The sequence below is a fragment of the Chiloscyllium plagiosum genome, unplaced genomic scaffold, assembly GCF_037043375.1.
Source record: "Chiloscyllium plagiosum isolate Xiang-an unplaced genomic scaffold, Cpla_swu_hap1 HiC_scaffold_7, whole genome shotgun sequence".
Taxonomy (NCBI): Eukaryota; Metazoa; Chordata; class Chondrichthyes; order Orectolobiformes; family Hemiscylliidae; genus Chiloscyllium; species Chiloscyllium plagiosum.
Window position 1 is genome coordinate 55,784,332 of NW_028270145.1, and position 23,155 is coordinate 55,807,486.

General features: G+C 40.3%; 1 protein-coding gene across 5 annotated transcripts in view; it reads left to right on the forward strand.

Annotated features, from left to right (window-relative positions):
- Positions 1–1,049: 1,049 nt before the first annotated feature.
- Positions 1,050–23,155, forward strand: part of myo3b (myosin IIIB) — a 581,719-nt gene continuing 559,613 nt past the window's right edge. For 2 of the 5 annotated variants that reach the window (XM_043693698.2, XM_043693700.2), the window contains exon 1: positions 20,811–21,090. In XM_043693698.2, the coding sequence (XP_043549633.1) occupies positions 21,038–21,090 (53 nt within the window). In that variant the 5' untranslated portion in view covers positions 20,811–21,037. Of the gene's footprint in view, positions 1,196–1,238; positions 1,452–20,809; positions 21,091–23,155 lie in introns of those variants that run through there. The other 3 variants (XM_087989045.1, XM_043693701.2, XM_043693699.2) reach the window with 3 other exon arrangements.

Sequence of the window (23,155 nt, forward strand, 5' to 3'; positions counted from 1 at the left end):
GGGTTAGTAAATTTGTGGAAGACACTAAGGTCAGTAGAGTTGTGGATAGTGATGAAGGATGTTGTAAGTTACACAGAGACATAGATAAGCTGCAGAGCAGGGCTGGGAGGTGGCAAATGGAGTTTAATGCTGAAAAGTGTGAGGTAATTCACTTTGGAAGGAGTAACAGGAATGCAGAGTACTGGGCTAATGGTAAGATTCTTGGTAGTGTAGATGAGCAGAGAGATCTCAGTGTCCAGGTACATAGATCCTTGAAAGTTGCCACCCAGGTTGATAGGGTTGTTAAGAAGGCATATGGCGTGTTCGCTTCTATTGGTAGAGGGATTGAGTTTTGGAACCATGAGATCATGCTGCAGCTGTACAAACCACTGGCCACACTTGGAGTATTGCATATAATTCTGGTCACCACATTATAGGGGGAAGCTTTGGAAAAGGTTCAGATGAGATTTACTAGAGAATGGAATAGTTTGGTTAAAGGGGCTTCAGATTGGTTCCACAGTTTGGCGCAACATCGAGGGCCGAACTGCCTGTACTGCACCATAATGTTCGATGTTCTATATTCTAATCAACCTTTTCAGAAGTGTTATGATGCATACCTGGAACTGGTGGGACTTGATCATAGGACTTCTGGCTCAGAGATAAGGATGCTATCACCTTGCCAATAAAAGCCCCTCAACCCAAATTATGTACTTATCTCTCAGAGTGAAATCTGTTCATTCGATCTTTTGTTTCAAAAACAAAACTGCTAACTAAATCATAAAATGACTACCTTCAATATATATAAGGTGAATCTCCTGATATGGACTTTGCGCAGCACGTACCACAGGGCAGCAGCCATTACACAGGAATAGCATTTTTACATCAGTTGTTCGCTGAGCAATAAACTAGGCAATGAATATTTTTATGACTCATTTCTGTGCTTTATGATGGGCATGTACAAATATTATGACTGGAGAAGTTCTGATTAAATTCGAAAGTAAGTAAAGCTGTCTCTTTATCTTTCCATCCCCCTAATAATTTAGACATATCTTCCAGCAATTATTATAGTTTCCAACCGCGTTGCATTGCTTCCCCGGCAGACATCTCCCGTACTGAATTCTTAGTGGGCTCATCAAATTCTGGTGAATTATTAAATCTCAGGTGGAGTTGTTCACCTGGAAGGCAGCTGGTTACGGCGGTCACGTGCAGAGGACAGGTAAGGAGACCAGCCTCGCCTCCTGTTGGATGCGCTTCTCGAATGGAACTTGTTGGCTCTCGGGACGCTCCAGAGCCGAGAGCATGACAGGCGCGCGCCGGTCGGCGGGGACGCGCGCACCCAGCCTGCGGGCCTTACTCCAGTTAAACTTTGCGAACTATGTTCCGACCTCTGCGAAATCCTTCTTCTGAGGCGACTGGTTTGTTTCAAGTTTAACCCTGGGAAACCGGGGCCAGCAAGAACCTGCCGGATCACGGTAAAGCTGAATTTCAGAATTTGGATGTTTTGTTTTTCTCTCTTGTTCTTTCCTTACTTTGAGGTCTTTATCCTCCCACGCCAGAGATGATCGACTTAGAAGTTGTTTTCAATTGTCTGAGGTGCATGTACTTTTCCCAATGGTTTTGGCGGAAGCTGTCACAATATATAATAATTATCATATTATTTATTAGTTTGTTTGTTGCAAAATCACGCGGGATGTCTGCTAGCAGGAGAGCAAGTGGATAGTCCTGTAAATTAGGGTGCTGTGCCAATGGTGACATGCCTATTGCTGGCCCATCCACCCCGCTCCCAAATTTAGTAGCACTGGTGGGGGAGGCACTTGAGACCCTCAAGTTGACAATTAAGCCCAAATAAGGGCCACATCCCACTATAACCCTTACTTAACAAATAATGAGAGATATTGGCGCTCAGCCTGCAGGTGGAAGGTTTAGTCCTGTGGGCTGCTGGCCAGTTAGAGGGATGCTTCACTCTGGACTCCTGGTCGCAACAGACACCCATCCCCACAGCTTTGCTTTTCAGTGTTCACCTTTCATGTTCTGCCCTAACCAACATGCCAACATCACCACCAGGGCTTTTCAGTTTGGTCTCACAGAGATCATGGATGTACTTGAATGTCCAGGTCCATTGCTCAATGCCACCTGCTTGGCCAACTTCTGTACCAGCACTGTCCACCCCTCCTGCTGGTGCTGCCAGTCTGCAGAGTGCTAGAGCATAGGCCTAGTGCTGGAAAAGAAAAACTGGTATAGATTTTGTGTAGCTTTGATAGTACAGACTCAATGAGCTGAAGGGCCTCTTCTGTTCATATAATTCTGCGGTTCTTCCTCCTGGAGACTGATGGAAATCCTACCTAACACTAATTAAATGGCCTCAGCCAAAAAACAACTGAAAGCAGGATGAATTTGTGTAGTAGAGATTTATCCTCATGGCTTGACCAAGCCAGTATTTCAATGACAGACTATGAACATTCTGAGAATCTGAGGCAGGGGCTCATCCTCTGTGTCTGCTTTACTTTTAGTTTCTTTTTACTATTTTTTTCTATCTTTTCTCTTATTTATCTTACTACTTGTTGTAGAATCAGTCGTGAGAATGGCATTGACAGCGGCAAGTAGGCCGAGTGTTGACTCGTGGCGGCCTCAGAGGTGTGTTTGGATTCCCTGCAGCTTCCGCATCAATGAAGTGGACCTAGTGCTGACTCATGGCTATTGCTTTGGAGGCACTTTTGGTCCAGTATGAGACCATGTGGCATCAGCGGTGGCTGCATAGGTGAGGTGGGCCTGAGGCGGACTCATGATGATGGCAGAATTGAATTTTGGCTGGTGGAGTACCTGGCAGCATCGGTGACATCTGCATTGGTGAGGTCCAGTGAGGACTCGTAGAGACAAGAGCGTCAATGGCGATGAAATGGCGCCGAACAGTGGCAACTTTCGTTCCAGTGGCAGTGACATGGCATAGGGACTTGTGCCTGGCCACCAGACGCATGGTCCATGATGGAGCACTTAATAAGAAGGGTTTAAAGCTGAACACTTTTTCTTAATTTCTTTGTTCTTCCGCCTCTAAGTTTTAGTCTATTTTTCCGTGTTTTAAGATGGCGCTGGAGAGTGGCGACACTTGGCAACACTTTTTCTTGTCCTCTGTAACAAGATACACATGACAATAAATAAATCAAATCAAATCAAGTCATTCTAATTAGGTGTTATTACTGAATTTTATTCACCTGGACCATAACCAACATTTCCACACTAAGGCTGGAATTGGAAATTCACGTTTTTGGGGATTTTTGACAGCTGTGTGGCTATCACATTGGCCTGGAATTGCTCGAAAAAATGATGTGGAGTACAATACATACCCTTTATTAAAAATCTATAAATAACAGCAACTTGTGAAGTGGAAGAGGCCCAATGTGATTTCTAGGTTCTCACAAATTGCTGGTTGAATTGCATCATTCCACCTTAAGCTTGTGAAATGGCATCTCGCCAGAAACTGTTGCTGTTTTGATCCTCTTAAAAACCAATATGTTTTAAAAAGAATTGTGGTTATAACATTCAGTGTAAAAGGTGGGACATCATGTTACGGCTGTACAGGACATTGGTGAGACCACTTTTAGAATACACCATACAATTCCAGTCGTCCTTCTATAGGAAGAATGTTGTTAAACTTGAAAGGATGCAGAAAAGTTTTACAAGGATGTTGCCAGGACTGGCAGGTTTGAGTTTTGGGAGAGGTATAATAGGCTGGGGCTTTTTTCCCTGGAGTCTTGGAGGCTGAGGAGTGACCTTAGAGAGGTGTATAAAATAATGAGGGTCATGGATAGAGTGAATAGCCAAGTCTTTTCCTAGACTCCAAAATTATTGGGCATAGGTGTAATGAGAGAGGGGAAAGTTTTAAAAAAAAGACCTGAGGGATAATTTTTTTCACGCAGAGGCTGGTGTGTGTATGGAGCAAGCTGTCAGAGGAAGTAGTGAAGGCTGGTACAATTGCAACATTTAAAAGGGATCTGGATGGGTATATGAAAAGGAAGGGTTTAGAAGAATATGGGCCAAATGCTGACAAATGGGACTAGGTCAGATTGGGATGTCTGATTGGCATGGACAAGTTGGATCAAAGGGTCAGATTTTGTGCTGTGTGACCGCATGACTGAATTGCAATTCAGAGTTTCACATTTTGAGACTTCTACTTGAGCAAGAAAACAAAGCTCACCAGACTAAACATCATTTAATAGGCAATTAATACACTAAAGTACAGAAAATACACTTTCTCATTAATGCCACCTAAACTACTTTATGACCCATTTGTACATTATGCCACACTCTCAGCAGCTATGTAAACTCTGAGAAAGTGAGAACTGCAGATGCTGGAGATCAGAGTCAAAAAGTGTGGCACTGGAAAAACACAGCCAGTCAGTCAGCATCCAAGGACTAGAAGAGTCGACATTTCGAGCATAAGCTCTTCATCAGGAATGTGGAAAGTGCCCAAGGGGGCTGAGAGATAAATGGGAGGGGGCTGGGGCTGGGGGAAAGGTAGCTAGGAATGCAATAGGTAGATGAAGGTGGGGAGTGATGGTGATAGGTCGTTGATATGTAAACTGTAGATTAAATTCCACATGTCTCCTGACTTTGCAGCAGGCTCCTTTCTTCCTACCACTCCTTTTCCAATGTCCTTTCAGTCATCTTTGAATATCACCAAACTGACCTTTGGCAGCAAGACTCACTCTGGTGACTCCTTGGCCCTTTATTCTACACAAGTTCTATCCCTCAAGAAAGAAAGCAATTCTCCTTGGCATCCTTCTTTTGAGCTAACATAAAACCATTTCTTCTTCTGCTTTGTCTAGCAGCAAATGCTTTGATCTTTCTCTCTGAGTTTGAGAGTCTATGCCCAGAAAGACCAGTGGTTCATCTTTTATATCAAGGTGTGAAAATTGGCACTTGATTTTTTTTTAATGGCCATGTATATTAACACCACATTTGTGCTATCAACAACTTAAATTTGTGCATGTGCATTTAACTGTATTCGCCTTTAAATTTGGTGTGGCTGTGAAGGGGGGAGGTGGTGGTGAGGTGGTAGGGGTGAGGAGGTGGGGGTGTGAGGGGACATCCCCCCCCCCCTTTTCCATGTCCTCGCAACTTCACCACATTCTCACTTACCCTACCACCCTGTCCTCTGAATTCCATTTCAATATCCCACTTCTTTTCTACACATGAGCAATGCCTTTGCTTATGATACTGTCGGAATTCTATGTGATAACGTAGTGAGTGTAGAATTGGCAAAATTCTGTTTCCAGTTTGGTGCAGGTGAGGGTGTCAGCAGACACTGCCATTTTCTATAGGTTTTAGACTGGGTCCCTTTCCCCAGTGACAACCATATCACATGAGCCTCTCTTTGGTCAGTGTTTACCATAGAATCATAGAGATGCACAGCACAGAAACAGATCCTTCGATCCATCTCGTCAATGCCAGCCAGATATCCTCACCTAATCTAGTACCATTTGCCAGCACTTGGCCCATATCCCTCTAAACCCTTCCTATTCATATACCCGTCTAGGTGCCTTTTAAATGTTGTAATTGTGCCAGCCTCCACCACTTCTTCTGTCAGCTCATTCCATACATGCACCACCCTCTGTGTGATTTCACCATCTCCCACTCTATGACATCTGTTTTAACTTGAACGACTGGAGACATTTTAAAACGTAACTGTTCACATAAAGTCTTAGTTTCATAACAAAACAAAATAAACTTGTTGCAGAAAGATAAGACAAGTACATAAGAATGTAAGTGCCTTTTAAGGATAAGATTACCTTCCTGTAATGCCACTAAATCTTTCCATTTCTGGAAGAGAACAAATGAAACCGTGATGAAAAACTGCAGAGAAACTGAAAAGTAGGCACAAACATTTGAAATCATAGGCTGACTCCTGCATGTAGTCAATTATTCTCTTTTTTGAATATATTTTAAAAGTTTTGAATTTTTTCAACTTGCCCATTCCATCTGTTTTTTTCTCTCTTTCTCTTTTTCTTTCTGTATCTAACTTATCTTAAATTTAACCCATTTCCTCTCATTCACTTCTGTTTCTCCCTCTCACTTTAAATCTTATTGGTTCAGAATGTAGATCCTTGGACCCCCTCGCATCCTACATTGATCTTACACACCTTGGTTAGAGTTGTACTTTCAGCAATTATGGTACCAATATTTTTTTCTAGGATTGGGAAAGAAAATATAACAAAAATGTCAGGGCCACAGTGTTAGTACAAAGGACAATCAGTATTTTGATCCTGTATAAAAACTGTATAAAACTCTCTTATAACAGGATAATTATGCAAAGTTACAGGAGATTGCATAGTTATAGCAAACTGAAGGGTGACACAAATCTTGACAGGGGTATAACTTTGTTTCTGTGCCTTGTAATATTGGGTTTTGACTGGAGATTCTGGCCTTTGTTGGAATCATAGAAAGGTTACAACTCGCAAGGAGGCCATTTGTCCTGTTGAATCTGCACCAGAGCCTGAAAGAGCATTCTGACAAGTCCCACCTCTCCTGCTTCTGCCCTTGCCCCATGGCTTTGCAAAATTTTACCTTTCAATTACTTGTTTAATTCCCTTTTAAAAGTCACAATCGAGTCTGACTCCATCACCCTTTCCAGTAATGCATTCCACTCACAAAACAAAAACATTTTCCTCAAGTTGTCCTTGGTTCTTTTGAATCATTTTAAATCTGTGCTGTCTGGTTATCAACCCCTTTGCCAATGTGAACAGCTTCTTAGCTACTCTGTCTAGATCCTTCATGACTTTGAACTTTTCCATCAAATCTCTCAACATTCTCTGTTCTAAGGAGAACACCCCTAGATTCTTCTAATTTCCTCAACTGAATTCCATTATCTCTGGAACCAGTCTCATAAATCTTTTCTGTATGTTCTCTAGGGCCTTCACAGCCTATTAGCTGTTACCTTCAAAACTTAGAATTGACATTGCTCTAGTTTTCAGTACATTTGTATGATTTTTGGTATCACTGCAGTTTACAACCAGCATTCTATCTAACATGGACATTTGTTCTATAATGATCCAGCCACTATCGTATCCAGTCTATACAATTGCAACCTGCACCAGTGTATGCTTTTCTTGTATCAGAACAAGTGGCATCTAACTAAGACTGGAACCAGCCCATGTAGAAACCAAGTAAGTTAGTTGAATATGCCCTTGTCCCAAGTGATAAAGGTCAAAAGCAGCCACTCCACTCGCACTCCAGAACTTGAGTGCAAAAATCAAGGCTAGTTCTCCAGTGTAAACACTGATGAGGTGCTGTGTTGTCACAGGTGCCATATTTCAGATGAGAAATCAAGCCAGAGACCACCTGCCTCCTTGGGTGGATATAGAAATCCCCTGACACTACTTTGAAAAAGAAGCAGGGGAGTTTTCCCTGTGCCCTTATGCTAATATTTATCCTTTTTATTAACATCATAAAGAAATTGTCTGATCGTTACCACTTTGCTGTTTGTGTAAGTATACTATGCATAAAGTTTCTGCGGTATTTCCTGCAATGCAACAGTGCTATATTTCAAATATATTTCATGGTTGTACAGTATTTTGAGACATCCTGTGATCATGAAAAACATTCTATATTACTAAAAATCTCTCCGTCTTGTATTACGCGATCTCAAACACTGCAGAACTTAGCACTGAGGCTCACTGTGTTGACAAACAAAACCCAAGGTTATTGTGGGCCAAGTTACCGCACATGTCCCTGCCTTCACAAGGCTGCCTGTCCCTTCTGCACACAAATGATGCCCTCTTTAACATGTCCAATCACTTATCTCCAGTTCTCAACATGGAAGTCAGATCAGGTACCTGACAACTTCTGCCTCCATGTTGTTCAGCACTAAACAGCATGATCCATGGGTACCATGGGCACCCCTCCCCCCCCCCCCCCACTCCCATGTCCATCAACTTGGCATCTGACAAGGACCAGCCTCTAAGAACCTTCTGATCCACTTATAGGATGCTTCTGCACTTTAACACTCTACCTCAGGCTCTCTGAAACTGATCATTATATTGGTGATGCAAATACACCTGTGTACACAATGACATGTAACCAGCTCAGGGAGTATACTAGACTGCATCTCTGGACAGTTTGCTTGCTGTCATAGCATGCACGCACTCTGAGCCTAACTGCATTCTCCTGTCCAGGGATTTGGAAATGGCCAGGCAGCTGCTCAAGGCAGAGTCAGAATGTTCTCCACATAAGAGGTGAGGAGCTGAATGTTGTGCTGCTCATCACCTGTCTTATCTCTTTGGCGTATGGTAGCTGACTTCTGAAATGAGAGAGAGGCAGGTTTTACAGAATGTGAAAGTAGGTGGCACAGCTGTTGCCTTGTAGGTGGGGAGATGTCTTGAGTGATTGAGTAGACGGTACACAGGACATGCAGGGATTTCGATGGGTGACAGTGAATGAGTGAAGGTGTTGCAGGCAATAGAGTGAGCCTCGCTGGGGAGGTGGATACAGTAGCAAAGAGTGATTGAGATATTGAGAGAAAATGGTGTGCTTATGGAGGTGGAGTGGTGTAGGTCATTGACTTCCCTCCTACATTGCTGTGGATTCTTCCAGTTGGCTGAGACTGTAATGACCTGGGTGGTCAGCCTGGACCAGGTCTGGTATCATGGCCTCCACTGTTGGTCCATGGGGAAGAGGATGCCTTATTAAGCAGTGCCTCCAGGTTCCTGCCCACAGACAGGCATCAATTTAATCCTGTCTGTCAATTCTGGGCAAATGTCAGGAACAGTGCAAGGCATTCAGACTAATTGTGCACCTAGATAAACACTACCATCTCTTAAGGATGGTGTTAATTCGAAGAAATCTGGTGAGAGGTGAGTTGTTCAGGAATGGATGTGTCAAGGTAAGGCTAGAATTGGCAAGAGGGAAGCATTGGGGTTGGGCAGGTAGTTAATGAAATGAGTTTGGTATGATCTGATGAGGAAGCTTGCTAGATCTTGTGGTGAAGTACCCTCCAAAAAGTTTGATGCACCTTTCACTTTGCCAAAATATTGTAAGATTCAGCCCATTATGCCTGGTTTCTAGTCAGTGATTAAAGCAGCTAGAGTTTTTATATGGCTGGATTTCAAATAGACATAACAATTGTGAAATAGACATAACAATTTTACATTTTGGAGGTCATTTCCTCATTCAAAAATATAAATCAAAATATCATAGAATTATAATTATTTCCTGAATTGTTCACTTGCTGCCTGAAGTTAGACAGATGCTAAACAGCTTTGCATTCCATAAAACTGAATACATTTTAAAAACGAACATGATGCTGTAAAACAAGTATCCCCAAAGGTGTAAAATAGAGAAGCATTTAGGCTCTGTAGGTGTGCAATCAATCTTCTGGTTAGTATCTAAAGGGAAAAAAAAGATCTGAAGAAGGGTCACTGGACCCGAAATATTAACTTTGTTTTTTCTCCACAGATGTTGCCTGACCTAAGTTTTTCCTGCAATTTCTGATTCTGATTTCGAGCATCCACAGTTCTTTGGATTTTTGTTTCTAAAAAAAGTAATCTATTCAATTGTGTGGTGATTTTTTTTTTATGATAAAAGTATTGCTTTGTATCACAGGTTTTTTTTAACACAGGAAGGGATGGTCTCAGAAGCTAAATGGTTCAGAACCCCTGTTGTTGTGGCCTGACTTTAACTAGCTAGTTTGCATTTGTGGCCAACAGATAGCTTAGTGAAACACTCCTGGAACTGCCTCATTATTCCCATTAGCTGAATTCAAAATTGCCTTGATATTTGATCATTGATTCTTCATTTATCCTCAAGACAAGTCAATAATTAATAATTCTTGAATCCACTGTTTCTCCTTTTCAAGATCCTAATCTGAGAATGTCTTGGTCTTTCTTCCTACTGTTTTGTCATTTTATATCTTCTGTGTTCAATCTAGAAGCATATTACTGGCTGCTCTGAACTATTCTTTCAATCCTGGATGCCCATTTCAGCAACTCCATCTTGTTCAACTGAAATAAAAGACTAACTAGTTTTCAGGTGGTAGTAGATAATTTCTCAGTGTTCCTGCATTATGAAGGGAAAATAAAGTGGTCAGACTAGGAGTCTTGCTCAGTAGTAGCATTTGTGCCTGAGTCAGAATGTTATGGGTACCAGAACCACTGCAGAGACTCAAACACAATCTACATTAGTATCTCAGACCAGGACTAAGAGAATACTGGTAATGCAGTATTCTGGATGATACTTTAACCAAGATCCCTTCTGCTCTCTCAGGTGGATGCAAAAGATTCCATAGTACTATACAGAGAAAAGTAGAGTTCTTCTTGAGTTTGGGCTAACGCTTATAGTTCAGTGAACACCAAACAAAGTTTACTTGACTGCTATTGGTGGGGCTTTGGGAGCAAATTAGATGCTGTATTTCTTAGTTACTGTGATATCTATATTCCCAAAATATTCCATAAACTTTAAAATATTTTGGGATATCCTAAGGATATGAAGAATGGATAATCAATGCTTTCATAAACTTCCCATTCTGTAATGCATTCTTCCTTCAACAGTCAGACTGCATTGGATTTAAGTTGGAGATTGGTAGAGTTGCAAATTTAATCTGAAAGGAAATTAAGTGTGAAAATTTGTTTGACAATATGTAAATATTCATATTCTTATAAAATATTTTTAAAATGACAATCAAAGTTACGTTGAGATATGTTATAATATGATGTGAAGAAACCAAGAATCACCTCGAGAAACCAAGACCTATAAATAGAGAGGCGGGACATACCACCAATGCTTCACCAGAGACGCTCACTGAAGATGTTACTTAGTATGGTGACGAAACATCTAAAAACAAACCTTCAAGCTCAGCGAGCTAACTTACATACTTATCATCCATCTGAGCTACAAATCTTCTCAAAAATCGCTATTGATGTGAAGGTGCTGGTGTTGGATTGGGGTGGACAAGATCACAGTCACATGGCACCAGGTTATAGTCCAACAGGTTTATTTGAAATCACAAGCTTTTGGAGCACTCCCCTTCATTATGTGACTTCAGAGGCAGTGTACTCCCAATGGAGCACTACAAAAGCTTGCAATTTCTAATAAACCTGTTGGACTATAACCTGGTGTCGTGTGGCTTCTAACATATATCATATTATGCCATTGCCTTTAACGTTTTTTTGTACAATCCAAAATCAAACAAGCAATCTGGATATCTAAAAAGCTATTGTGATGACTGTAAAAGTAACCACTGAACTATAAGACTTTTATGGTTTTATATGCCAATGCTTTTTCCATATAATAGTTTTGAGAAATCAGAACATTGATCTCTATGCAGTCACGGTACTTTTATGGAAAGAGGCTCAGACGTGTGAATAGTTGAGATTGAATTATTTGATATATTTTGAAATTAAACATTTTGATCCTTAAGCAAAGTTCACTGGGAGCAATACCAGCTGTGATTCCATTGGGAGTACACTACCTCTGAGTCAGAAGGTTCTAGGTCCCACTTCTTGACCTTGAACACAAATATTGACATTGACACTCCAGTATAGTGTTGAGGAACTGTTGTTGAAAGTGCTATCTTTCAGGTGAGATATTAAAAAGGGCCCTGCCTGCCATCTCAGATGGATGTAAAAGGCTCCATGACACTGTTTTGAAGAAGAGCAGGTGAATTACCGCTGGTATCCTGTCTAATATTCATCCCTCAAACGATGTCACAAGGAATCATTGTAATTTTACAGATTGAACCTTATTGTACACAATCAGCCTGCTATGTTTTCCATATTACAACAGTGACATTACCTCAAAAGTAAAGCACTTTGAGACATCAGATAGTCAGGATAGGTGCTGTATAACGGCAAGTCTTTTTTTTTAGTTTACAAAATGGAAAATGGAACTGTACAATTCAATGATATCATTTGTAACAAAGATGATTCAATCTTAGACCTGAACTAAACAGGATCCAAGTTTGTTGAAACTCATTTAATGAATTATAAAATAGTATCATTTAAATTTGTAATTTAATGATGGGCTTCTAAGCACATCTTGGTGTTGACAAAATGTTCAACATTTATTCAGTACTTTTCAATTAGTAAATTTATGCTCTGAACTCCAAAGAATAAATTTTCACAAACGAGTAGTTATCATAATCATCTGCTTTGTCATTATCAGACGAGTTTAGACATTTGAATAGTTTAAAAAGGTTCATAATGCCATTACAATAGGGTGTGAATAATTTATTAGTGAGATCAACATCTATCCCCCGGGACACCTGTTACTTAGTGATGGTTCAGAAAAATATGGATGAACAATTGAATTAAGTGAATTCATTAGATTGCTGTCATTAAGATTGAATGCAGTTTACACAAACGTTTTTACTGTATATGGTGCTTTATTTTCATGGTTAGATTTTCATGAAACTTTGTCATTATGAATCATTGTAACCTTTCTTGATGTTATGCTGTAAATTAGTATACTGCAGACAAGCTACTGTTGATTTAAGTAAAGATACAGATGTTTGGATGAAGGTTAAAGTGTACAAAGCTTTTAATTGTAAAGCTAAACTGGATGTATAATTTTTATTGTCAAACCGTGAGTACATTTGAGAGGTACAGGCTTGTGTTGTTGCTGCTAGTATCCTCCTAATAATTTGGAACTATATGTAGCTACCTTCAGTATTGATATGTGTATGTGTTTCATCAATTAAGAAAAATTCTGTAGGTTAGATCCATCGTCAACTAGAAAGGTTAAAGAATAGAGTTAACAAAGTCATTGTTAGCCCAATAGAAAGTGATTCTGGAGAATTAGAGTCATGGAGATGTACAGCATGGAAACAGACCCTTTGGTTCAACTTGTCCCTGCCAGTCAGCTATCCTAAATTAATCTGGTCCCATCTGCCAGCATTTGGCCCATATCCCTCTTAAACCCTTCCTATTCATATACCCATCCAGATGCCTTTTAAATGTTGTAATTGTACCAGCCTCCACCACTTCTTCTGGCAGCTCATTCTATACACACACCTCCCTCTCTGTGAAAAAGTTGCTTTTAGGCCCCTTTTAAGTCTTTCCTCTTAAACCTATGTCCTCTAGTTTTGAACTCCCCTACTGTGGGGGTAAAACTTTGTCTATTCACCCTATCCAATGCCCCTCATGATTTCATAAACCTCAATAAGGTTACCCCTCAGTCTCCAATGTTCCAGAGAAAATAGCCCAGCCTATTCAGCCTCTCCCTAAAACTCAAACCTTCCAACCCAGGTAACATTTCTGAACCTTCCTATAGCAGGGAGACCAGAATTGAGCACAGTATTTCAAAGGTAGTCTAACCAAGCCCTGTACACCTGCAACATGATGTCCCGACTCCTACTGATAATGGGAAACAAAGAGATGGCACAATTGAACTGATATTTCCATCAGTTTTTACTACAGAGGATACAGTTAACATTCCAGAAGCAGCTATAACTCAGGAAATAGAAATTAGAGAGAAACTCTGGAAAATTACTACCAACAAAGTAGTGGTAATGAGTGAATTGTTGGAACTGTGGGCTGACAAGTACTTGGGTCTTGATGAACTTAATCTTAGGGCCTTAAAAGAAATAGCTAGTAAGGCATGGGTTCTAATTTTCCAAAACTCCCAAGACTCAGTGAAGGCACCATTAAGTTGTTGAGGATTTATTATGTGCTGGGGATATAAAAGAACAGATGGTCATACTGTACTTAGATTTCCATCAGCATTTTAAGTACCACATAAAGAGTTACATGGAAAATAAAAGTCCTGGCGTAGCGGACTGATTGGCTGACTAGAAGAAAACAGTTCTGATGAAGCGTCACCGCGTTCAATATTAACTCTGCTTTCTTCATAGATGTTGCCAGACCTACTGAGTTTCACCAGCAATTTCTATTTTTGTGACAGAAAGCAGAGTAGTCACAAATGGGACTTTATCAGGTTGGCAAGACGTAACAAGTGTGTGCCATAGTGCTTGGACCTGACATGCCTGAAAAACTTGTCAGAATTCTTCAAGGAGGTGACAAGCAAGTTATATAAAGGAAAATCAGTGTACAATATCTGTTTGGATTTGCAGAAGGCCACTAACAAGGTGCTGCACAGGAGACTGCTAAATAAGAGCCCATGGTGTTAGGGGCAACTTAGTGGCATCTATAGAACTGATGGCAGACGGCAGATAGTGAGGATAAAGGGGTCTTTTTCTGGATGACAACTAGTGAACTTGTGGAGGGTTCCGTGTTGGTGGGCAGACAACAATTCATATTATATGTAAATGATCTGGACAAAGGAACTGAGGGCATTGATGCTAAGTTTGCAAATGACACAAAGGTAAGTGGAGGAGCAAGTTGTGTTCAGGAGGCAGGGAGGCTGCACAAGGACATGGACAGGCTAGGAGAGTGGGAAAAAAGTGGCAGATAGAATATAGTGTTGAAAGTGTGAAGTTATGCACATACATAGGAAGAATAGACCATTTTCTAAATGAAAGGCTTTGGAAATCGAAAGCACAAAGGGAATTGGGATCCTAGTTCAGAATACACTTAAGGTTAACCTGCAGGTTCAGTTGGTAGTAAGGAAGACAAATACAATGTTAGCATTCATTTCAAGAGGGCTAGAATAAGAGCAAAGATGTACTGCTGATACCATATAAAGCTCTGGTCAGACCAGACTTGGAATTTTGTGAGCAGTTTTAGGAGAAAGTGAGGTCTGCAGATGCTGGAGATCAAAGTTGAAACTTTATTGCTGGAACAGCACAGCAGGTCAGGCAGCATCCAGGGAACAGGAGATTCGACGTTTCGGGCACAGGCCCTTCTTCAGGAAGCAGTTTTAGGCCCTGTGAGCAGTTTTAGGCCCTGTAACTGAGGAAGGGTATACTGGCTTTGAAGGTGGTCCAGATGAGAGTTACAAGAAATATTCCAGGAATGAAGGGCTTGTCATCTAAAGAGCAGTTGAAGACTCTGGATCTGTATATGATGGAGTTTAGAAGGATGACAGGGGGCTGACTGAAACTTAAAAAGTACTGAGTGGTTTGGATAGAGTGGACATGGAAAAGATGCCTCCACTAGTAGGAGAGACTAGGATCCGAGGACACAGCCTTCGAGTGAAAGGGTGACCCTTTAGCACTCAGATTTTGAGGAATTTCTTTGGCCAGAGGATGGTGAATCTGTCGAATTGGTTGCTATAGAGGCCAAGTCATTTAAGATATAGGTTCTTGACTGTAAGGGGATCAAGAGTTATGGGAAGAAGGCTGGAGAATGGGGTGAAGAAAAATATCAGTCTTGACTGAATTGTGGAGCAGCGCTAAAAATGTGTTGTTGGAAAAGCGCAGCAGGTCAGGCAGCATCCAAGGAGCAGGAGAATTGACGTTTCGGGCATGAGCCCTTCTTCAGGAATTCCAGCAACACATTTTCAGCTCTGATCTCCAGCATCTGCAGTCCTCACTTTCTCCCTGAATTGTGGAGCAGACTCAATCAACGGAATGTCCTGATTCTGCTCCTGTGTCTTATGATTTTATAGACCTCAACTGGTCACATTTTACATAAGCAATAGATGAAAAGACAGAAGGAATGATTGCCAAATTTGTTGATGATGCAAAGATAGGTACAAAAGTAAGAAGTGATGAGAACTTAGTTATGAAAAGAGAGTGTTAGGATAAGTGAGTGGGAAAAGGTATGGAAAATGGAGTGTAATATGAGAAAACATGAAATTTTCCAGTTTAGCAGCAGGAAATATAAAAAAAGTTATTCAAATGGTGAGAATTTGCAGAAATTTGAGATGCAGAGGGACTTGGGTATCCTTATACATGTTAGTCTTCAGGTACAGGAAATAATTAGGAAAACTAATAGAATGTTATCAGTCATTGCAAAGAGAATTGAATACAGAAGTATGTTAAAAGCATAAGAGGCAACTTGAATGAACCATACAAGATCCTGAGAGGCTAAACTGGGTCGATGTGACCAGCTAGATAGGATCTTTCCTCTTGTGTAAGAATCTAAAGCTAGAGGTTGGTTTAAAGGTAAGAGAACATTCATTTAATATAGAGATGAAGCAAAACATTTTTCAGCATGTTTCTGAGCTTTTGAAACTCTCTTCCTGAAAAGGCTGTGGAACATAAATCTCAGATGTATTCTATGGCAGAAGTGGATAGCTCATCTGTAAGCAATATGTTAAAAGAATAGGGTAAGATACCTGAAGAGTAGGCTGGAATGCAGATTTAAGAGTACAATCAGATCAGTCATGATCTTATTAATTGGTAGAGTGTGCTCAATGGTTTATTCCAGCTCCTTGTTCAATTGTTCTCAAAAACAGGAGCAGGAACTCAATTCAATTGATGTTCTTAGATCGTTGAATTGAATTAAATAAACTTACAGGCAAATTAATTCCTGTCAAATTTATGGCAAAAGCATGAGCACATTTTTGTCACATGGAAATTATCACGGGGAAAATCTGAACATTTTCTATTGCCTGCAAGTTGTCTGATTCTATGTTGGAAATCCTTGTTGAAGTTTTGCCCTCAGGACAACTGTGCCACAACTTTCCCAGAGCATTCAGCTTTGGTATTCTCCTTTTAAGTGCATATAGGTGATAATTATGAATAAGAACTTAAGCACATGAGAAATAGGAGTAGGGGTGGAGTATTTGGCTCTTTGAGCCACTCTGTCTTTCAATGAGATGATGGCTGGTCTGATCATAACTTTAATTCCACTTTTCTGCCCCATAATAATCCTTAACATCTTTGCAGCTCTGATCAGTCTGGCCTTGAATATATCCAAAGACCAAGCCTCCACTGCTGTCTGGAGTGGAGCATTTATAAAGAATAGACCTTCAGAATAGATTTTTCTTCATCTCCTGATTAAATGGAACACCCCTTATTTTTAATGCCGTGTCTTCTAGTTCTGGACTCGTACATAACAAAATATCGTCCTTGCAGCTACCCTGTTGAGTCTCTCCTTAGTCTTAGATATTTCAATAAGTTCTCCTTTTACGAATATAGGAGCTGAAGTAGACTATTCAGTTCGCCAAGCCTGCTCAGACATTCAATAGGTGGTCAGGTTATTTTAGATCTGATGATGTCTAATGAGGCAGGGTTTAATAAATGATGACAACGTTAAAGATCCCCTAGGAAATTGTGATCATAACGTGGCAGAATTTAGCGTTTAGTTTGAGAGGGAAGAACTTGGGTCAGAAACAACCGTACTCAGCTTAAATAAGAGTAATTACAAAGGAGTGAGGGCAGAGCTGGCTGGATTCAACTGGGAAAGGACTTTAGCAACCAGGACATTTGAGAAACAATGTTAGACTTTTAAGAAAATAGTTTGTGGCTCCAAGGAAAAGAGTGAGGAAGAATAGTTCTCGGAAGGGTATAAACCATACACTGTTAACTAGGGAACTTAATGTTAGAACCAAATTGAAAGATTTGGGTGTCCTCATCCAAGTTCAGCAGGTAATAGGAAGGTAAATGAAATGTTACAAAATTAAAAATCACACACACCAGGTTATAGTCCAATAGGTTTATTTGGAAACACTAGCTTTCGGAGCACTGTACCTTCATCAGGTGGTTGTGGGTTGTGCAGAACACAAAATGGAATACAGTGAACAGTTTTGGAGCCGTCATCTAAGGAAAGACATTGTCATTGGAGGCAGTCCAGAGAAGATTCACCAGGTTCGGATACTGAAATTAAAGAGATTTTCTTGTGAGGAGAGGTTGAGTAGGTTGGGTCTTTACTCAGGGGAGAAAGTGAGGTCTGCAGATGCTGGAGATCAGAGATGGAAATGTGTTGCTGGAAAAGCGCAGCAGGTCAGGCAGCATCTAGGGAACAGGAGAATCGACGTTTCGGGCATTAGCCCTTCATTCCTGAAGAAGGGCTAATACCCGAAACGTCGATTCTCCTGTTCCCTAGATGCTGCCTGACCTGCTGCGCTTTTCCAGCAACACATTTCCATCTCTGGGTCTTTACTCATTGGAGTTTAGAAGAATAAGAGGCAGCTTTATTAAAACATACAAGATTGCTAGGAGTCTTGACATGATAGATGTTTTCCCCTTTGTGGGAGAGTCTAGGACAGAGGGCATAATTTCAGAATAAGGGCTCTCCCATTTAAGGCAGATGAGGAAATTCTGTGAAATTCTTTACTGAAGAGGGCTGTAGATGTTGGTTCCATGTATGTCTTCAAAGCTGAGATAGGAAGATCAATAGAAAGAGAATCAAAGACTATGGGGAAAAGGGAGGGTTATCAGATCAGTCATAATCTCATTGAATTGCAGAGTAGACTCAATAGACTGATCTACTTCTGCTCCTACATCTTTTCATCTTCTTTACTTTGGAATATACCCAGGGTTGCATTTAAATTCAAAAAGTGATCTTGTGCTTACAAAGATTGGAAACCACTGATTTAGATTGCCTGGCAGTCACCCATTCCCTTTGTATTTGTATGCTCCTAACTTGAAGTGTGACAACCTCCCTGAAGATGCTATCCATTTAGTTCTCTGCCATGCAGATGCACGATAGTGGCTCCAGTCACTACTCGCATTTTGAAACCCAGAGCTTAAGCTTGTATGGTCTTCTTGCAGATGTGTTTTGTAGGACACTTGGTATATCTGTGATTTCCCATTACGTGGCTGATATGCCATACCATAACATAAAAATAAGTTTCCTTTATCATTCTGAAATAATTTCTAAAACCTCTCCGCAATCCATTCACCCTCGTACCTAACAAGTACAAGGGACTTATATATTTCACTAAGATTGCACTTTGCCATCCAAATGGATGTGTCTGCCAAAGCTCTGGCCTTATATTCATCTTTATAGTTTTTCTTCAAGTCACAACTTGGTCTCTTTGAGTTCCTTTTGCCCATGAGACCCTTCTACAATTGCACTAGTCCTTTGTTCATTGAAGTGATATATGATCTGACTTCCCTTCCTGCCCCCCCCCCCCCCCCCCATTTGACTGGTATTATAATGTATTGTAACCTCATCTCAGGTACTTTTCCTCCCGTTTTAAAACAGTATCATCACACCCTTCCTCATCTGGCCATTCCATATTTGCAAACCATCTCATTGCCAGACTTCCTTTCCCTTCCACATTGAAGATATAGTCACTTGTCATATCCGTGCCAAACTTTCCTGCAATTATGTTTCAAGCTGTTCAACAAATGTGCATGTCTGTCAAAACAGTGAAACAACCCTAACTAAAGTGAAAAATGATCTCTTATTCTGACCATGACATACTACTTTATTTGACTTCTCTGCAGTCTTTGACACAGTGGAAACTCAAAGGAAAAAAAAATCTTATAATGGCACAATTGAAGGTACAGTTTATGATTCGACTAAGCATAAGCATTCTGCATCCAAAGCACTCTGACTTTGTGTTCCTCTTCAAAATATTATGAAGAGAAATTCCTTTTATTGCAAATTTTAATCTTCAAGATTTGTTCTATTTTTACTGTAAAAATAGGAGAAAATTAGTGGGGAAAATTAGGTTCAACAACCTGGGCAATTTCAGAGAAAATGAGAGGTCGCGATGTATTATGTTCATGGAGGCCATTTTTATGGATTTCACAATCAGACTCTTAACCTCTCCATCACTATTAAACTAGAATTTAGACAATAGACAATAGGTGCAGGAGTAGGCCATTCTGCCCTTTGAGCCAGCACCACCATTCATTATGATCATGGCTGATCATCCTCAATCAGTATCCTGTTCCTGCCTTATCCCCATAACCCTTGATTCCATTATCCTTAAGAGCTCTATCCAACTCTTTCTTGAAAGTATCCAGAGATTTGGCCTCCACAGCCTTCTGGGGCTGAGCATTCCACACACCCACCACTCTCTGGGAGAAGAAGTTTCTAAATGGCCTACCCCTTATTTTTAAACTGTGAATTTAAGCTGCATATGATGGCTGCAGCCACTTACATGCTTATGATGATGGGATAATAAAAATTACAATGCCAATTTTACACAGGAGAATAATTGTGATGTGCATTTAGTGAACACTGCCCTTGCTGCATGACATGAGTCCATCTTTGATGGATGACATCAGTCTTAGGTGGCCATTAATGGTAATTGTAGGTGCACTGCTGTCTTATCAACTGCAAATGTGAGTTTGATGCACCTTATAGTCGTCACAGCGGGACCTTACAAGGAATAGATTATGTAATTATTGCTCTTTTTCTTAATTGAACCAAGGCTAAATATTTGAATATATTTAACCTCTGACAGCAGTACGGTAGAGCAAGCAACTTGCATTTTTTTTTGCGTCAGGATAAAAAAATCTTGTCATGATTGTTAAATGAACAATGGAGATTTTTCATAAATTCAGGAGGTTCTGTAGCAAACTCTCCATTTGAAATAGATCCATGGGTAAGTATTTTTTCATGATGTTTAAAAATCATAGACGCCATTTGGCCTATCGAGTCTGCACCGACCCTCCGAAGAGCACCCACTCAGACCCAGCATCCCACTCAGACCCACCATCCCTACAACTCTGTATTTGCCATGGCCAATCCGCCAACCTACACATCTTGGACTGTGGGAGGAAACCCATGCAGTTGCAGGAAAAACATACACATTTCACAAAGTCACCCTCGGCTAGAATCGAACCCGAATCGCTAGTTGTCACCTACTGTGCCAACCCATAAGAAAGACTGTGATGCTCTTTAAAAAAACAAATCTACTTTCTTTGGACTGTTCCACTTCTACCTTTATGATCAAAGCTGGGTTCAGCTGTTCATTGAATTTTAATTATCAACCAACCTTGAACTCTGACCAAGGTGTGCAGTTTAAAAATGTTCCACCCTGATAATTTTTTTAAAAGCTTGCAAAAATCATATAAAAGATGCCGTGGTGGGAAGGAAATTGGTCATGTAACACTCAATTTATTTTATGCGAAAAATTAGCCCAAAGTGCGTGTGGATAAGGATTATTCTCTGCACCGAGTCTATGTCGGAAGTGAGCGAGTTCCAGTTAACAATTTCGAAGTGTTCAGTGTACCAACCTAAAATAGGCATTACGCCGTCGACTATTCTAATCGGGACACTAAATCAATTTGAGAATTACACTATCAAATCGAACGTAAATTGGATCTATGTCACACGCGTTATCCTCTTCAAAAGACGGCTGGAAGTTGTCTGTTAAAAGGTAAGTGACGTTTGTTTTTAAACTTGCGTTGGGTGAAGTAAGATGTGTAGCACCCGGCTGCAGAACAAAACTGCAAGTTGTTATCGGGCATGGCTCACATTTCTTACATACTGTCTGCCCTCCGATCTTGTGAGTGTTTCTGTGTCTCTGAATGGAGAGTACCATCAGGAAGCGCAAAAGGAATCCGCAACTCGCCTGTTTCATGCCTTGGGCTTAAGGGTCAGCAAACCTCACGGATGGATTCAGCACGTGCTCTGGACGTTGTTGTAGTTTTGTCACTTTTTTTCTATTATTAAGGGAATTAATTTCTTGACCACTGTTTTTGTTTTGCTTCTCTAACTCATCTCAAAAGTTGTCCATATGTCTGTAATTTGTTTAATGGATAATAACGATAGACCAGGGGAGTCAAATGTGGAGTATTAAATATATTTTTGTGTTATGTTCACACTATCTCCATCAGATACTGATTGCCCAAATTTGGAATCTCATCATATTAGAATAATGGAAACGGTTCAGAGATGGCTCACTAGGTTGAGATTTGGGATGAAGGAGATGACTCATGAAGTTGATCAGGTTTCTGGACTTATTGGAGGTCAGCAGAATGAGTGGGTGGCGATCTATTTAAAATACATAACATTCTGAGGGGGCTTAACAAGATATGCTGAAAGGATGTTTCTGCTCATGATGAAATCTAGAACTAGACAGCGTAGTTGCAGAATAATGGATTTACTACTTTAAAACAAATGAGGAAGAATTTCTTGATGCTCATTAATGTTTAGATACTTTTAGTTTTGGAGGATTGGTCATTAGAATTACTCAGCAGAGGTAGATATTTTTTGATTGGCAAGGGATTCAAGGTTTATATGGAACAATTCTTAGGAATAGTCCTTAAGTATGGAATGTAAATGGTGCCTTGGAAATACAAGTTTATTTCTTTGTAGTAGCCATTTCAAATTTAGTAGCAGAACTCATCAAATGTAACTTTTTAGTGGAGGAGAGAAAATTGGGGCATGCTTAAGATATTTAAAGTTCTATTTAAAGGCCTTAAGTAGAGTATGTCACAATCTGATCTGATTGAATGGCAAAAAAGAATCTAATTGGGGCTTAGGCCCACTCCTGCTCCTGGTCTTTAGGTGCAGTACTGTGTACAGATTTTCTGAATTCTGCATTGATTTATTTACAAGATTATTTGGTAATAACCTATTTTTTGCTGTTAAGTATGATAAAACAAATATGTGTTTGTACAATTATTCTGCAGAAGGTGAGAGTATCTTGACCAACGTTAATCTCTTAGCCAATATCTGAAAAACAGACCAACTGGTTAACTATTTTATTGCTGACTGAAGTACTTTTGCTCCGTGCAATAACTGCCCTGTTTTCCAAGTTTAAAACGGTGACTAATACTAATACAGTGAAGTACTTTGACATGTCCTGTGAATGTAAATGGTGCTATGGAAATATCAGTTTATTTTCTATAGTAGCCATCCCGAATTTAGAAATAAAACTAAGGAAATGTAACCTTTTAGTGGAAGAGAAAAAATTGAATGGGTCATGTTTAAGATATTTAAAATTCTTTGAGGGGGGAGGGGTGATAGGTCTTGAAAAATGAAAGTGAAAATTGATTTATTTATGACAAGATTAGAGAACATTAATATGCCCATTTAGTGCTATGGTGGTGACTAGTGGCTCAACTCGTGATTCCCTTAAGCATCTCCACCACTTTCAAGGCACAAAGGAGGAGTGTGATGGAACAGGACTCAAGAAATTTGGACTTATATAAAGCTGTCTGTCTATTTACCTGCTTTGTTCCCTGTGTCTATCTATAGGATGCATTGAATTCACTGAGCCAGACGTCTTGGTAACATCAAATCTGTGATTTTGGCCTCCTACAAAGGCGGCAGATGATAGCAGCATTATCATTTTGAAGACACCAAATGAGCTTAAAAAGTGTGTATTTTTTCCTTCATCCTTAAAACTTTCGTTTCAAGTTCACTGATTAAAATCCTGGGATCTGCTGCCCTGGGCATTAGGTTGGATTATAAAGGGCACACCCAGTGCATTGACT